We start from the raw sequence: 17,361 nt of genomic DNA, 5'->3' as shown, positions 1-17,361 counted from the left end.
CTCCACTCCCTAAGGGTGCGGACACACGTTCCGGCTTTTTGATGCGGTTTTTGAATCCGAAACCAGGAGTTGAATGAAAAAAAGTGGAGAAGTAGTATTTTTTCTAAAGTTAGTAAAGTTGCTGGGATCCAGGTTCCCGTCCTGGTCTCTACGACTCCCAATTGTACATGGCGCAAAACCGCCAGTGCGAGAAAATAATGCAAAAACAGCATTGCAACGCCATGGCAACTCATGACTTTTTAAGAGCCCAGTGTATTGCCTTATTCACACAGTCAGCGGGGCACATTTACTATCGTGTCTGCGCCTGTTTTCAGGAGTAAAAAAGCGGTTTCCGACAGTCTTATTTTTTAAGTCTCATTTACCAACTGATTCTGCGCCTGTTTAGGAGGCACTTGCGCCTTGTTCGTCCAGACGGGGGAAAAACGTCCTGCATGCAGTACTATTGTATCCGTCTAAAAAAACAGATCTCAAAACAGATTAAGGCTACATGCACACGACCGTATGTGTTTTCCCGTCCGCAATTTGCGGATCCGCAAACAAAAACGGATGACATCCGTTTCCATCCCTTTTTTTTTTAACGGATCCATTGTAACAATGCCTAAAACGGACAAGAATAGGACATGTTCTATTTTTTTTTGCGGGGCAAAAAAACGGAACGGACACGGAAACAAACAACGTTCGTGTGCATGTAGCAAAAAACTGATGCAACAGGATCCGTTTTTTTTTTTTTTACAGGATCCTGTTTTTTTTTCTCTCTCTTCTTCTGACGGATCAGAAGGACAGAAAGCTAAACGGTGATGTGAACTCACCCTAAGGGCTGTTTCACACGAGCGAGTCCAAGAGCGGAGGATCACACTCACAGACGGAGCGCGATTGCCGCAATGAACTCGCTCGTGTGAAACAGCCCTTAGGGTTCATGCAAACAAACTTATTTTCTTTCCGCCTCCGTTCCATTTTTTTGCGTGTGAGGAACCATTTACTTAAATGGGTCCGCAAAAACAATGGAAGGTACTTCGTGTGCATTCTGTTTCCGTATTTCCGTTCCGCAAAATTAGTGCATCTCCTATTATTGTCCGCAAATCACAATCCGAGGCCCCATTCAAGTCAATGGGTCCGCAAAAAATACGGAACTCACACGGAACACATCTGTATGTCATCCGTATTTCGCGGATCCATACTGTAGAAATGCTATGCCCAGCCCATATTGCTCATGTGTTTGGTGATTAAGTTACTGTTTCCGTTTCCGATCCGCAAAAAACGGGTCGCATAAGGAAACCATACAGATATGTTTTGTGGAATAACGGAATGGAAGAGGACTTAAATCAGAGAGGAAAAAAAATACTCAAATACGGAACAACGGATCCATGAAAAACAGAAAGCGCAAAACAACGACGGCCGTGTGCATGAACCCTAATGAATTATTACACCCAAGAAATGAACACAAATCCCTTATGAACTCCACCACTGGACTCTGCATTGCCATGTCCTCATCAGGTGTGGATGGTGTCCAGCTGAGTATAATGAAGGGTCAGGTGAAGTGATGACCATGTGATGGGAGAGGTATAAAGATCTCCTCCCTCCACTCCTTCCTGGTGTGACTTCTCCTGTAGTCAGGATGTTGTTAGGGATTAGGTGGAGTTGGCTGCTTGTGGTTCTCGTCTATGGGTCAGGCTTTAGCAGTGCCTTGGTTAGACACAGGCGCCAGCCAGACACTCGGTGGAGGAATTATCAGCCTGGATGGGGATCTTCTAGAACTGTATCTGCAGTAGGTTCTCCTAGGAGAAATCCTTTGCCTCCAGTTTCTGGTATTGGGTCTGTAAGAGGATCTGCTCCTGTGTCTGGATGGGGTCGGATGTATCCTGGAGTAGGTTATCAGTCCCGACAGCTTACACAGCCCCCACCGACTATGCTGAATCCCTCATCCCCTGTCAGTGTGCAGTGTGCTGAGGACAGTATGGTGGTGACTGTAGAGAGAGACTTCTATGGTAATGGTAGGCTGGTGAATCCTTCAGACCTGGTCCTTGGGACCTGCACAGCTAGCTCTCAGGCTTCAGATACTACTGTATTCTTTCAAATTGCTCTTCAAGAATGTGGAAGCAACCTAGAGGTAAGTTGGTGGAGGACTAATGGTCTCTTAATAGTAGACAAATATGCACTGGGCAACAATTACTGTGTTTATCATGAAAACCCTTTTAGGTCCTTTTCACTATATTGAAATGGTTGTGGATAGAGATGAGCAAATTTCATATTTTGAAATATTTGTTTGCTTTTACTGGAAATAGGTGAATTGTGTTATGGATTCTACTACCATGGACCATAATGCAATTTTTTTTTTATGACTTAATGCCTCTAAAGGCATTCTGTTATGCTTTCAGTTATAGATGTCTATGGGCTGCAAAACGGATCCGTCCCTGTTCTGCAGGGGGGTCCTCTCCTGCATAACTGAAACGGGATGGATCCTTTTTGCAGGCCATAGACTTCTATTATGATGGAATGTCTCTAAAGGCATTCTGTCATGGAAATGCGTTATGGTCCGTTGTAATGAAATCCATAACACAATTCCCCTTTTACCAGTAAATAAAGCGTGAATCGGTTTCATAACCTGAAATTCGCTCATCTCTTGTTGTGGACATAGATCTGGTTTCTTTGAGGTACATTAACCCTTTCTACAGCTTGTGCCCAGGAATGTTGGCTAGATTTAGCCGGTATTCTATGGTGTCATGATCTTTTGACGCAATCATGGACTTTCATAACACAATCTAACCAGTTGTCCATTTCTAGCCTTGCAGTGTACTTGACCCACTGCTTTGACAAGTTTCTCTTTATCTTATAGGGTGGCCAGTTCTTACTAAATTTTCCCACTGATTTGGTTGAGCTTTTATTTTTTTTGTTGCTTTGAGTGGAGACTAACCTTATTGTGGCTCTTTATCTCCTCAAGATGACTTCAGATATGCTTATCTACAAGATCAACTTGTCTTACAACCCCACCACCTCCCCCAATGTGCCCATCATCAGGTCCAATCCTGCAGTGGTTCCCATCTGGTGTTACTACCCACGGTAAGTCTGTACCAATAGTGGCTTCTATAGCTGTGTCTTCTAGAGTCTTCCAGTGGTGAAATGTCTACCAGGACTTTCAAGTTAAGCTAGATGGTAGTTGAATGTGGTCACATTGAGACTGTTTGCCTCAACTAGCCATAAGACAGTCCCGTCCTGCTGGATCTGACTGGGACAGTCGCAGCTTGATTCTACTTACATTATGAAGCAATGTTCTGTAGTATCAGTACTGTGATATTTGGCCATGTAATGAGTATAGCAGCTGTACTGTCCATGTAGCCCCATCCTAATTATTGCATTAATCATCCTGCTCCTCTTCAAGGTTCATGATGACTCTGAAAGGGATCTTGACAAACATTCCCCTCTTGCTCTGTCAATACTAGTGAGGATTGGAGCTGTCTCCTCTCCTGGCATGTCTGTTTTACCAACTACTTACACTCCATGTAGTAATTCTGGAGAACCTTAACTGTTCCTTTTTTCTAATGGAAGTTAGCAGTATGCCATAAAGGTCTCAGTCTTCAGTTTTGGGGTGTCTTACACTAATTCTATTGGTGCTGCCAGTCACTATGCAGGGACACCCAGATTGGCTTTTATTGTGAACTGCCAGCAATTCAATAGTAGGAAAAATGGGGGTGGGGGGGACTTTAACTAACAAGACACTTCAGAAATGTTCTGACCTGGGAAATGGTTACTAAAACAAGTCTGAGGAGTAGACAGGCCCTCTTTGAATAGGACTTGGCTGGAGGACTCAAGGCAAAAAAAAATAGGTCAGCAACCATAAAACTCTTTGGTGTAAGTAGAGCAGGACTGGTCAGGGGGTCGTAACTTCAGTTAAAAGCGCTGCAACACCTTACATGGCTGGAACACCCCTAAGGCCTTAATGCCATAAGTGTCCGCTTAGCTAATTTACCATATGGTTGACAAGATACTTTACTGTCAACCTCTCAAAGGGCTTGTCCACCATTACAACCATGGCTGCTTACTTCCAAAAATCACCTGCTGTCCATTGGCTCAGCTCTATAGTGAATAGGGCTAAACTGCGGTGCCACATGCCACATGTGGACACATGGGATGATTATGGAAAGCTGTCATTTACTTCCAATCATGTACAGTTATCCTTTCATTTCTCTACTCTTCCAGATTTGGCAATGTAAGCAGCAATGCCATCAAGCCTACATGGGCTCCCTTCAGCACCACAGTGAGCTCAGAAGAAAGGTTGTCTTTCTCCTTGACTCTCATGACTGGTAAGACTTCTTCCAGTAGAGGGGTGCGTAGTCTCTTGTCTTGTACTAATAGCCTTATTTTGTCTGTAGAGGACTGGAGTGCTCCTCGTCAATCACTGGTCTACCAGCTTGGTGAGATTTTCTACATAGAGGCCTTTGTGGACATAGAGAACCACGTCCCGATGATGCTGTTTGTTGATAGCTGTGTTGCCACCCTTACTCCAGATGAGACCTCTAATCCTTACTATGACATTATTGCTTATAATGGGTGAGTCTCTGTTTTTGTTTTTACTGTTAATTCAAGGGCATTTTCACTGAAATAAATATCTCCTACAGGTGCTTGATCGATGGGATGCTAGGAGATTCCTCTTCAGCCTTTGGTTCTCCAAGACCTGAAGCTAATAAGCTTCGATTCACAGTTGATGCCTTCAGGTTCATTAACAGTGACCTTTCTATGGTAAGGACTAGAGTTGGTAGTATGACCCTGAATGCCAAGCAATTAACTTTTTGTACCTGTCTTTAGCATCCTTGTTTTCACCCCACTAATTGGGGTTGAAAGCACACAACTGGCCACTGTTCTAACCTGCACTTTTAACATTAAAGAGTCTGCTGCCAAAATTGGATGTTACACACTGCTTACATGGCACTGTAGCACAAGTGCCATTGGTACCTTTGTTCTTTTGTTGTGACTTTCACCAGCTGAAATTATGTTCAACCCATATGCAAATGAGGGCTCATAGGTGCCCAGGCCGCTCTGCCTTTCACATTGCTTGTCCCGCCATGTAAGAGTACTTTCACACTAGCGTTATTCTTTTCTGTCCTAAGGGCTCAATACCAGCAAAGAACTGAGTTTTATCCTAATGCATTCTGAATGGAGAGTAATCCATTCAGGATGTCTTCAGGTCAGTCTTTTTGCCTTTTCAGGACTGAGATAATACTGCAGCATGCTGCGGTTTTATCTCCGTCCCAAATTCCAGAACACTTACTGGAATGCCAGATCCAGCATTTTTTCCCGTGCATTGATGCCGGATCCAGCCCCGAGTGTTCCGGCAAAACAGATCTGTTTTTGCGGTCTGCACATGCTTGGACCACAACATGTGAGAAAATGCAGGATGACACCGGAGAGATGGATCCAGCATTTGTCAGACTGATCAGGATCCAGTTCCGGCGACAGAACTGCCTGCCGGAATCCTCTGCTTCAAGTGTGAAAGTACCCCAAGTCTGTTGCGTCATCCCCAGTACCGGCCGAGAACCTGCACATGGCAGTTCGCCACCGGCCTGGGCATGCCCGCTGGTTTCACACGGCGCATGCGCACTTGATTTATTGATGCTACTCCCCACAATGGGCATCGGTGACAAAACAGACTTGCAGGACAAGCAAGAGGTTGGGGAGTAGTAATATGGGAAAGGCAGTGGCCTGGCACCTACATCACAAGCACGGCCCCTGGACACTTGCCAGTCCTCATCTACATATGGATTAAATGTTTTTCGGCTGACAGTCTAACAAAGGAACCATTGGTACTTGAGCAAGAGTGCCATGTAAGCAATGTGTAACGTCAAATTTTGGTGACAGATTCCCTTTAATGGAGTAAATGTATTGGAATTTATATTCTCCTTTGCCTGATTATAATGGTATTCTGCTTGACACTATTGTACGTTAACGGTTTGAAATGAGTCTCAATAAAAACTATTGAAACAGAATAACCCATATGGGAAACCTAATCCTTTCTAGTATTGGCCCTGAGGGTAACTTTTCCAGCTGTCCAAGATTATGAATGTAAATTATTTCTCATGAGCTATAAACTGTAATTGTGGTGTCTTAGATCTACATAACCTGTCACCTGAGAGCTGCTGACATGAACCAGACCCCTGATCCAATGAACAAGGCCTGCTCCTACAACAAGGCTACCAGCAGGTAAAACCTTTCCACATCTGAGTGTCTTCAGTTAGATGACTACACAACCCTAGATGGGGTCTTGGATAACAATGGATGTTCTCTCAATGGTTGACACTTTTCTTGCTCTTACAGTTGGTCACCTGTGGAAGGCCCCAGTGCGAACTGCCAGTGCTGCAACACTGGGAACTGTGCTACAGTTGGCAGCCGGAGAACAGCATGGGGCCCACAACCTGCCAGGTCAAGAGGAGTTGGGAAGAGAGATGTTGGTGAGTTCTTTATTCAAAACGTCTCCTAAAGCTTCTATAAATGTGAAGGTATTTGAAAATGGGTGTTGCTAATTCTTCCACTAGGTTCTCATCTAGAGAAATACACTCTGGCCAGACTGGGCCCTCTTCTAGTGACTGGATCTAAGCCTAACCAGGTCTCCAAAGAAGGAATTTCCCAAGCTTCCAGAATGGGTGTAGAAGAACCTCTGCAGTTGTGGGTGCTGGTGGCCATGGGCTCAGTCACTTCAGTAGTTGTTGCTGTGACTCTTATTGTGGCTGCAAAATGTCTTCTGAAAAAACTGTCTCACAAATAGTCAAGAAATAAAAATGGGTAAAATGTTACTTGCGTCTTTGTCTCAATTGATGGTACCAATGGTTGTATGGGATTGGCTTCATGGGACCCATAACTTCATGCATGGTCCAGCAACACGGACCATCTGCTTGTGCTATATACATGAGTACTATGGGGCTATATGGAGGAATTTCTGTGGGTCACATGGAAGTATGGTATGGGCACATCTATATAGAACTGAGGGTGGTTCATAGCTCACACTTCTCAGGAGCAGAATAAGAATTGGAAGCTGCTCTCTGGAGGCTAAAATTGCTTTAGCTTCAGACTGTTAATATTGATCAGGTCATAAAAGCAGGTCTGCATGATGCAGAGATGTGAATGAGGTTGCCGATCATTATACAGATGCATCTAAAAATTAGTGGTTGATGCCTAAGCCTTATGTTCTGGACCTACTAATAATCAGAGGATCTATAATCTGGAAATTACCCCCCCCAACAATGACATTTACCAGCCTTAAATGACTATTTTGTAAAGATCCAAATAGAGAAACTGGAGTTATTTGTGATTCTCAGGTTGGGACATATGGATTTTCCCATGGCATAGCAATAATATGTGCCCTTAAATGTCTGGTGTGGGTTTCACCTTCAAAGAAGATCCTGACTTGAAGTGCATACTTTTCCATTGACTGCTATGCGAATTCTGACAAGACTGCTGGCTCAGCTGTGGCATGCTGTGTTCTTGGCTGGACTGCGTTCTTACGTCCAGTGGTGGTCTTGAGGCCCACACAACTGCTTGACAGTTGGACAGTGCAAATCTTTCAGCAGGACATGGTGCTTATAGCTTAATATCTGCTATTCACTATCTTAGGCCTCAGGCCACTAGACCTGAATCCTAGGAGTTGGTGCAATAGGACAAGCGGTCAGGATGACTTGATGTGCCAGTTCTTAGGCAGTGCACTAACTTGATTTGCCTTCTGGTGCAGGCTGACCATTGCAGATGGCAACATGAATGCGGAGTGTGGTAAGCAATTTCTATTTTGGCACTTGGGAGGGGCAGTATAAATAAATGCAGCACTCCTGGGGCCAACCATACTGGAGCGGTGCCCACTTAGTAGTGTCTTGCAGCAGTTTTAACTTTATAGTGCCCCCTCTTTTATATAAAGAGGAGCACTTCCTGCAGCATACTAAATTGGGGGTAGCAGCAGGATAACACCATTGGGAACCAAAAGGAAAAAGATCTGGTCTGAGTGGAGAACATGAGTAAAGAGAACATCTAAATCACTAGATGTATGATGCTGTATATGTCTAATTCAAATATGCTTTTAGCAGTAGGGTTGAGAAAGGAGTTGGACTGGGAGCTTGGCATGGGGGTGGGGACGCTATTTAGCTTTTACCTCAAGGCTAAAATTGATCCAGGCCAAATTTTGTATTGATCTGATGCAGATATAGTTGTGGACAGATGGGACTGCTGCCAGGAATAGCAAACTGAATAGGGGCCCCAGACATAGCTGTGCTAGGGGCCCAAGCCCTCCCCTGGGTAGATCCTGCCTCTGGGACCCACTAGAAACAGAAGGGAAAATCGTGAGGTCCACCCATGACAGATATGCGAAGCATTTGCTGTTTGCAGGTACTGTACAATTTAGATGAGACTAAAGATCATCCACAGACTGTAAAAAAAATTGCAGGGAAAATTGACCTGCAATGTGGATTTTACACTTGCAGCATGATTAATTCTGCTGATTTTTTTTAGTGTCCTCTTTTGCAATGCATGGGGACCTTGCCCTTAGACCTTGTTTACAGTCAGGGTTCTGAGCCAAACCCTGGTGCTGGTCAAACACGGAACAGGTACAAATCTTTCCCTTCTGTCTGTGTGCAGTACGCCAGTCCTTCAGGGTGAGCGAGTGTGAGGTCACAGGGGTCAGTAGACAGACTGAGGGTTGCTCTTAGTACATTTTGTAGTATACCCTGGGCAGGTGTACAGTCAGTGATTTAGAGGCTGGCACGTAGATACTCTGGGGCACTGTAGATATAGGGGATGGGTGAGGTGCCCTGGGTGTTGAAGGTTTAGCGTGCCTGTGGCAAGATCCCTTACAGTTCATGACGCCGGTAACAGTGGCACACCAATTGTTAGGAGGAATAATGGAGGTACACACGATTGCAGTGAACTAGAATTCTTCTTTACTGAACAGTTCAAACTATGTACAAACTCCAAACAGTTCCATGTGAAGAATATTTAGTAGCAGGCAGGCTTTACCCAGGTGGCAGGTAGAATCCTAGCAAGATAACTCAGGGGGGATTAAACTCACAGATCAGGCTGCACTTTCTGTATAATCCTTTCTGGCTTTCTCCAAGGTCTGCATGCCTAATAGCTGGGCCTGTTATATATATATATATATATATATATATATGTATATATGAGTAGCGGCGGCACTGGAAACAAGCAATGTGGGTGCTATGTCCAGGGATATTGCTGCTTACCCCAGATGAACAGGAACGAAGAAAGGACAGCACTCCAAGTAAAAATATACTGGTCTTTAATCACCCATGCAGATGGCAAAGTTTCAGCTCCAAACAAGAGCCTTTTTCAAGCAATGAACACAGTGTATGCTGGGGTATATATAGTCCAACCCCCATTACATCATGATACAATCAATCAACAATAAAATATACAATTAAAAGTGCATATACAATCTCCATATGTAAATACAATTGTGTAATACCCATAAGTAAAAGATGATATAATAATACATCAGACATATAATATATAGTGTACATATTATGACCTATAAAGAGGTAATTGGTGATAAGGGACAGGTGTACACAATAGTGCAAGTAATAAGAATAATGATGCTGCAAAGAAAGAAATAAAGTGTTGACATACTCAGCGCCGTCCACCGCATCAAACATGTCGCATATCGATCGAACCGGCGTTCGGAAACAGGTAGTGCGCAGACGCCAACCGCGTCCAGTCACGGCATGACGTCACCAACAATAGTTGCGGAGACACGCGCACGGACATGCGCACTACTGCCAAGAGGCTCGGTCGGCCATATTGCAAAAGGTCATTGTGTCCCACCACTGTGTAGGCGCATGTCCATGCATATATAGACAGGACAGCGCAACACGGAAATACAAGCCGTGCTATACGACATGTATATAAAAGGGGGGGGGGGGCAAGGAAGGGCACTGTATCGCAAAAGAACACAGATCCCACCATCCATGGGCGAACAGCGGAGACCGTAACACAGGTGTCACGATCCTCACCCAGATCACCCATAAATCTCCCACAAATCAAACATGTATCAATATACCGCAGTGTGGACTGACACAAAATGTAAATAGATGCGATGAAGAACTAGCCAAACCAAAATTACAAGTCACAATGAGGGCACTCCTATAGACAAGTGAGGACATGTGGATACAATGTATGTGCACCGGGTACGTCACACATCTTGATTCCGCAGCATCATTCAAATCTGTGAATATAAAAAAGAGAAAAAGAATTAGAAACATGGCTTAGTAGTGTTCAAAATACACTATGTAGCACAAGAGAAAAGGCGCATATCACAAATAGAGCAAGAGAGGGCAAGCAACTCATTTAAACATAAATCCCCGGATTGTAATCCACATTAAGCCCATTAGGTCTCAAACTGTTGAGAGTGTAAATCCAGAGAAGCTCTCTCTTTTTAAGAATCCGTACCCTGTTCCCCCCACGTCTAGGCATGGGTACATGATCAATGGCCCAACATTTCAGATCTTTTTCAGAATGCTTAAATTCTGTGAAATGTTTGGCAACAGGGAGGTCCTTTCTCTTTTTACGTATGGACAAACGGTGATTGTTGAGCCGCGTCTTAAGATCGGTTGAAGTTTCACCCACATATAATAACTTACATGGACAGATCAAAACATAAACCACGTAACAGGAATACGGATAGGATATGTTTTGATCTGTCCATGTAAGTTATTATATGTGGGTGAAACTTCAACCGATCTTAAGACGCGGCTCAACAATCACCGTTTGTCCATACGTAAAAAGAGAAAGGACCTCCCTGTTGCCAAACATTTCACAGAATTTAAGCATTCTGAAAAAGATCTGAAATGTTGGGCCATTGATCATGTACCCATGCCTAGACGTGGGGGGAACAGGGTACGGATTCTTAAAAAGAGAGAGCTTCTCTGGATTTACACTCTCAACAGTTTGAGACCTAATGGGCTTAATGTGGATTACAATCCGGGGATTTATGTTTAAATGAGTTGCTTGCCCTCTCTTGCTCTATTTGTGATATGCGCCTTTTCTCTTGTGCTACATAGTGTATTTTGAACACTACTAAGCCATGTTTCTAATTCTTTTTTTCTTTTTTATATTCACAGATTTGAATGATGCTGTGGAATCAAGATGTGTGACGTACCCGGTGCACATACATTGTATCCACATGTCCTCACTTGTCTATATGAGTGCCCTCATTGTGACTTGTAATTTTGGTTTGGCTAGTTCTTCATCGCATCTATTTACATTTTGTGTCAGTCCACACTGCGGTATATTGATACATGTTTGATTTGTGGGAGATTTCTGGGTGATCTGGGTGAGGATCGTGACACCTGTGTTGTGGTCTCCGCTGTTCGCCCATGGATGGTGGGATCTGTGTTCTTTTGAGATACAGTGCCCTTCCTTGCCCCCCCCCCCCTTTTATATACATGTCCTATAGCACGGCTTGTATTTCCGTGTTGCGCTGTCCTGTCTATATATGCATGGACATGCGCCTACACAGTGGTGGGACACAATGACCTTTTGCAATATGGCCGACCGAGCCTCTTGGCAGTAGTGCGCATGTCCGTGCGCGTGTCTCCGCAACTATTGTTGGTGACGTCATGCCATGACTGGACGCGGTTGGCGTCTGCGCACTACCTGTTTCCGAACGCCGGTTCGATCGATATGCGACATGTTTGATGCGGTGGACGGCGCTGGGTATGTCAACACTTTCTTTGCAGCATCATCATTCTTATTACTTGCACTATTGTGTACACCTGTCCCTTATCACCAATTACCTCTTTATAGGTCATAATATGTACACTATATATTATATGTCTGATGTATTATTATATCATCTTTTACTTATGGGTATTACACAATTGTATTTACATATGGAGATTGTATATGCACTTTTGATTGTATATTTTATTGTTGATTGATTGTATCATGATGTAATGGGGGTTGGACTATATATACCCCAGCATACACTGTGTTCATTGCTTGAAAAAGGCTCTTGTTTGGAGCTGAAACGTTGCCATCTGCATGGGTGATTAAAGACCAGTATATTTTTACTTGGAGTGCTGTCCTTTCTTCGTTCCTATATATATATATATATATATATGCTTATATACTAGGGGGTTCCCTAGCTCCCTCTACAGCTTAGGAGGAGAAACTACACCCCTAGCAGGCCTGGTACACAGGAAATGACATGAAAATATGCAATACAAAATACCATGACCATGCTCCACAGGAGGTGGGGAACAACATGACCCAATTGACCCTTAAGTAGTGCCCACCTTTACATAGTGGGACACTACATGTGGAGCCTGCTAATACTAAACAGGCATACAGTTCCTCACCTTTCCCTCCCCTGGGGGGCTCAGACCACGATCTGGTTTATCTTCAGCCTGTGTACAGACCCCTTGTATGCAGAGAACCAGCTGTGTGGCGCACAGTGAGAGGATGGTCTGAGGAGACTGAAGACGCTCTGAGGGACTGTTTCAGCTGCACTGTGTGGGATGAGCTCTGTGCTCCTCATGGGGAGGACATCGACAACATTACTGACAATCACAGACTACATTAACTTCTGTGTGGAGAACACAGTGCCAGTCATGAAGGTACAGTGTTTTTCTAATAAGCCTTGGATTAACCTAGAAATAAAGGCTCTCCTCAAGGAAAAGAAAAGAGCCTTTAAATCTGGAAACTAGAAGGAGCATAAAACTGTGCAGAAGCAGCTGTGAAGGAGATCAGAGAGGGGAAAACCATCTACAAGAAGAAGCTGAAGGACCAGCTGCAGCGGAATAACACTGGGTCTGGAAAAGCCTGAAAACCATTGCTGGTCACAAACTGGGTCAAATCCAGACTTGCAAATGACTTGGGGTGGGTTAATGAGTTGAACAAGTTCTTCAATAGGTTTGACCCGATACCCATTACCCCATGCTGCTACAAACACCGCCCACCACCACTGCCTGTTCACCTCTTAGCAACCTACCACCACTCTTCCCCCCTCTACACCAGAGGACTCCATCGTTCACCCCACTCCCCACATGCCCACCTTGTCCTTCACCACACTCCAGGTGAGGAAGGAACTACAAAAAAAAATCAAGGTGCATAAAGCTGCAGGACTAGACGGCATCATACAGCGTGGCGGACCGCAGGGGAAAACACGTGAGGCTCACGGTGGTCCGATGGGTGCAATAGTCGTTTGTACTCACGGTTAGCAGATGCCTCCCTGAGTCGGCAGTACAGTGGATGGGAAGACCGCACAAGATCTTCTGGGGCACTCTCTGTTGCAGGGAACACCAGCCAGATGTTGGTTGAGGTGCCCTTGATGGTGATGATGTTTAGGGTGCTTGTGGCTGGACCCCTGTGTCTGTGACGCCAGCACCGTAAGGTGCAAATATTGAGAGTAGTGAAGTAAGAAAGATATGGAATAAAGAGATTAAAATTTTAAATAAACTCCTGGTAGTTTACTGAAGCTGATCCACAGGTTATCAATGTATGAAAAGTCATTTACATCAGAGCAGCTTTTACAACGATTCCCATTAGTTCTCAGAAGTTGCATGGGGAATAGTCCTTGATGACAATCAGTCTTTCTCTCTCTCTCAATGCTCCAAATTGGAGGCTAATGCTGTTTTTATTGTACTGTATAATACTATACTTCAGTTTCCTTTTATAGGAATACTATATTCAGACAAATGATCCTCTTGTCTTTAAGTATGGTGGGTAGCTGATAGCTTGAGATCTCTCCACCCTATGCAAAGGAGCAGGGGCGTAACTAGAAGTGACTGGGCCCCACAGCAAATATTTGTAAGGGCCCACCCAGCGCGCTTCGCACCTCCCTCCTCCTGTGTAAACCCCACTCCTTTGGCACAGTGTAGCGGTATACTGTATATTGTGGGGCACAGTGTAGCGGTATACTGTATATTGTGGGGCACAGTGTAGGCTATATGTGTATAACATAAACATATTTCATATGAAAACTTACAGTTACTTGGCTTGGCCCTTGGGATCTCGGACGCCACTTCCACACTTTGGCCGTGGGCTCGGTAGCGCTGATGTTGTGCTTTATCCTAATGAGAAAGATTTCTTAATAAGGATTTGGAGAAGGGGCAGAGGGATAGCAGAGCAGGGAGAGGCTGGTGCTGTTACTAGGGGGTCATACCATGGGGGAGTAATAAAGCCCACCATAATGCCCCCAGTAGAAATAATTCTCCTTATAATGTGACAGTGCAAAAATACCCCCTTGTAATGCCCCCAGTTGAGCTAATGTCCCCATAGTGCCCCCATAATGTCCCAGTATAAAATACCCCTATATAGTGCCCCCAGTAAATTCCCCCATAGAGCTCCTCTCCCCCCTTCCTGCTAGTGCCCCCCATAATGTACCAGTATAAAATGCCCCATATATAGTGCCCCAGTAGATGCCCCTCAGTGTCCGGCCTCTGATATGCTGCCGGCCTAGTGTCCTCCATAATGCCCCCCAATAATGTGCCAGTAAGTGTCCCCATAGATGCCCCCCATCATGTGCCAGTATCAAGTGCCTCTCTCCTCCCCCCACATGTCCCAGTATCATAGTGCCACCCCCCCCCCAATGTGCCAGTATCAAGTGCCTCTCTCCTTTCCACCCCCCATGTGCCAGTATCATAGTGCCAAACCCCCCCATGTGCCAGTATCAAGTGCCTCTCTCTCCCCCCCCATGTCCCAGTATCATAGTGCCATCTCCCCCCCCCCAAAAAAAGTGACAGTATCCCCCCCCCCATGTGCCAGTATCATAGTGCCAAACCCACCCATGTGCCAGTATCATAGTGCCAAACCCACCCATGTGCCAGTATCAAGTGCCAAACCCCCCCCCCCACGTGCCAGTGTCAAGTGCCTCTCTCCTCCCCCCATGTGCCAGTATCAAGTGCCTCTCTTCCCCCCCCCCACGTCCCAGTATCATAGTGCCATCTCCCCCCCCAAAAAAGTGCCATCTCCCCCCCCCAAAAAAGTGAGAATGACAAGGGAGTGGGGGGAAAAATGATGAGAGTGACAAGGGAGTGGGGGCAGGAAATGATGAGAGTGACAAGGGAGTGGGGGGGATGAGAGTGACAAGGGAGAGGGGGAGGAAATGATGAGAGTGACAAGGGAGTGGGGGGGAATGATGAGAGTGACAAGGGAGGGGTGGAGGAAATGATGAGAGTGACAAGGGAGGGGTGGAGGAAATGATGAGAGTGACAAGGGAGGGGTGGAGGAAATGATGAGAGTGACAAGGGAGTGGGGGAGGGAATGAGAGTGACAAGGGAGGGGGGGAGGAAATGATGAGAGTGACAAGGGAGGGAGGGGGAGAAGAGAGTGACAAGGGAGGGAGGGGGGGAGAGAGTGACAAGGGAGGGGTGGAGGAAATGATGAGAGTGACAAGGGAGTGGGGGAGGGAATGAGAGTGACAAGGGAGGGGGGGAGGAAATGATGAGAGTGACAAGGGAGGGAGGGGGAGAAGAGAGTGACAAGGGAGGGAGGGGGGGAGAGAGTGACAAGGGAGGGGGGAGAGAGTGACAAGGGAGGGGGGAGAGAGTGACAAGGGAGGGGGGAGAGAGTGACAAGGGAGGGGGGGAGGGGGGGAGAGGGACAAGGGAGGGGGGAGAAGAGAGGGACAAGGGAGGGGGGGAGAAGAGAGGGACAAGGGAGGGGGGGAGAAGAGAGGGACAAGGGAGGGGGGGAGAAGAGAGGGACAAGGGAGGGGGGAGTGACAAGGGAGGGGGGAGTGACAAGGGAGGCGGGGGAGTGTGACAAGGGAGGGGGGAGAAGAGAGTGACAAGGGAGGGGGGGAGAAGAGAGTGACAAGGGAGGGGGGAGAAGAGAGTGACAAGGGAGGGGGGGGGAAGAGAGTGACAAGGGAGGGGGGGAGAAGAGAGTGACAAGGGAGGGGGGGGGAGAGTGACAAGGGAGAGGGGGAGAGAGTGACAAGGGAGGGGGGAGAAGAGAGTGACAAGGGAGGGGGGAGAAGAGAGTGACAAGGGAGGGGGGAGAGAGTGACAAGGGAGGGAGGGGGGAGAGTGTGACAAGGGAGGGGAGGGAGAGAGTGACAAGGGAGGGGGGAGAAGAGAGTGACAAGGGAGGGGGGAGAAGAGAGTGACAAGGGAGGGGGGGAGAAGAGAGTGACAAGGGAGGGGGGAGAAGAGAGTGACAAGGGAGGGGGAGAAGAGAGTGACAAGGGAGGGGGGAGAAGAGAATGACAAGGGAGGGGGGGAGAGAGTGACAAGGGAGAGGGGGAGAAGAGAGTGACAAGGGAGGGAGGGGGGAGAAGAGAGTGACAAGGGAGTACCCAGAGCCAGACCAAGAGCCAGACTGCAGCCAGAGACCAGATCATCTTATTGTCCTGGTGGTAAGTAGACAATACAATATGTTTATTATTTAATTGTTTAGTTATTAATACTACATTGGAAACTAATTTACCTCACATTAAAAGGACACTATAGTCCCAGAACCAGTACAGTTTAATGTAGTGGTACTGGTGTCTATAGCCTGCTCCTGCAGAGAACAGACACTGTGCAGTACTGGTGGGAAAGGAGCACTATAGTGCCAGGAAAACAAACTCATTTTCCTGGCACTATATAGTTGTTAGGAGTGGGGCACCCTCGTGTCCCCCTCCCACTGGGCTGAAGGGGTTAAAACCGGCACTGGGAACTCTTCTCCCCGATCCTCCTCTCTGCTGCGAATGCGCATGTGCAATGAGCAGGACCGTGGTACGGTTAGGCGGACGCCAACATATGCAGTGGGTCCGGATATGGGTATAATAGTCTATGTTCTTTGTTCGTGACGCCAATTGCACCGTGCGCAGGGTACTAACACAGGGCCCTTTAAGGTGTTGCAACTCACGTACCAGGTGAGGAATGCCAGAGGGGTATAATGTCTCTGTATGGTAGTAGGTATAGTGTCAACGGTGTCTCCTACCTGGGTACGGCTGGACTCCTGGATCCTGGCTCACTTGCAATAAAATGAGTGTTGCTAGTAGGAGTAATTGAGGGATTTTGGTAATAATGAATGAGATCCAGTCTCGTAATTAAGTTCAACTTGTCTTTACTGAATGGCAGCTTTAATCCATACAAGATACAGCATTAGCCTTGGGTCCCAGCAGGTATTGGCAATATGTGGCAGGAATCAATATCTCTTCTGCTTCTTATCATATGCCTGGAGAATCTGGCTGGTATCTATCTTCTGCTCTGTCTGTCTTCTGCTTGATATGGGCCTGACTAGCTGAGGAGGAATTTGGCTTCTCCTGGTCTCTGGATCTGTACTCACAGCTATTCTCACAGGGAATGCTCTTCCTGGAGGACTGGAGGTGCTGCTTGCTTTCTACCAGCATTGAGGCTGATGGCTCAGTCTGGGAATGGAGATCTTTGG

The 17,361-nt window shown here is 46.2% G+C and overlaps 1 protein-coding gene across 1 annotated transcript; it reads left to right on the top strand.

Moving 5' to 3' along the window:
* The first annotated feature begins 1,615 nt into the window (after positions 1-1,615).
* On the top strand, positions 1,616-6,754 carry LOC120986591 (zona pellucida sperm-binding protein 3-like). Its single transcript, XM_040415254.1, has 8 exons — positions 1,616-2,107; positions 2,939-3,057; positions 4,195-4,298; positions 4,368-4,545; positions 4,614-4,734; positions 6,101-6,192; positions 6,307-6,440; positions 6,525-6,754. Exons 1-8 carry the CDS (start codon positions 1,616-1,618, stop codon positions 6,752-6,754), a joined length of 1,470 nt encoding a protein of 489 aa, XP_040271188.1.
* The last annotated feature ends 10,607 nt before the right edge of the window (positions 6,755-17,361 follow it).

This window comes from Bufo bufo, chromosome 1, assembly GCF_905171765.1.
Source record: "Bufo bufo chromosome 1, aBufBuf1.1, whole genome shotgun sequence".
Classification (NCBI taxonomy): domain Eukaryota; kingdom Metazoa; phylum Chordata; class Amphibia; order Anura; family Bufonidae; genus Bufo; species Bufo bufo.
Note: the sequence above shows the minus strand (reverse complement) of the source record. Positions and strands in the feature narration are given on the sequence as shown.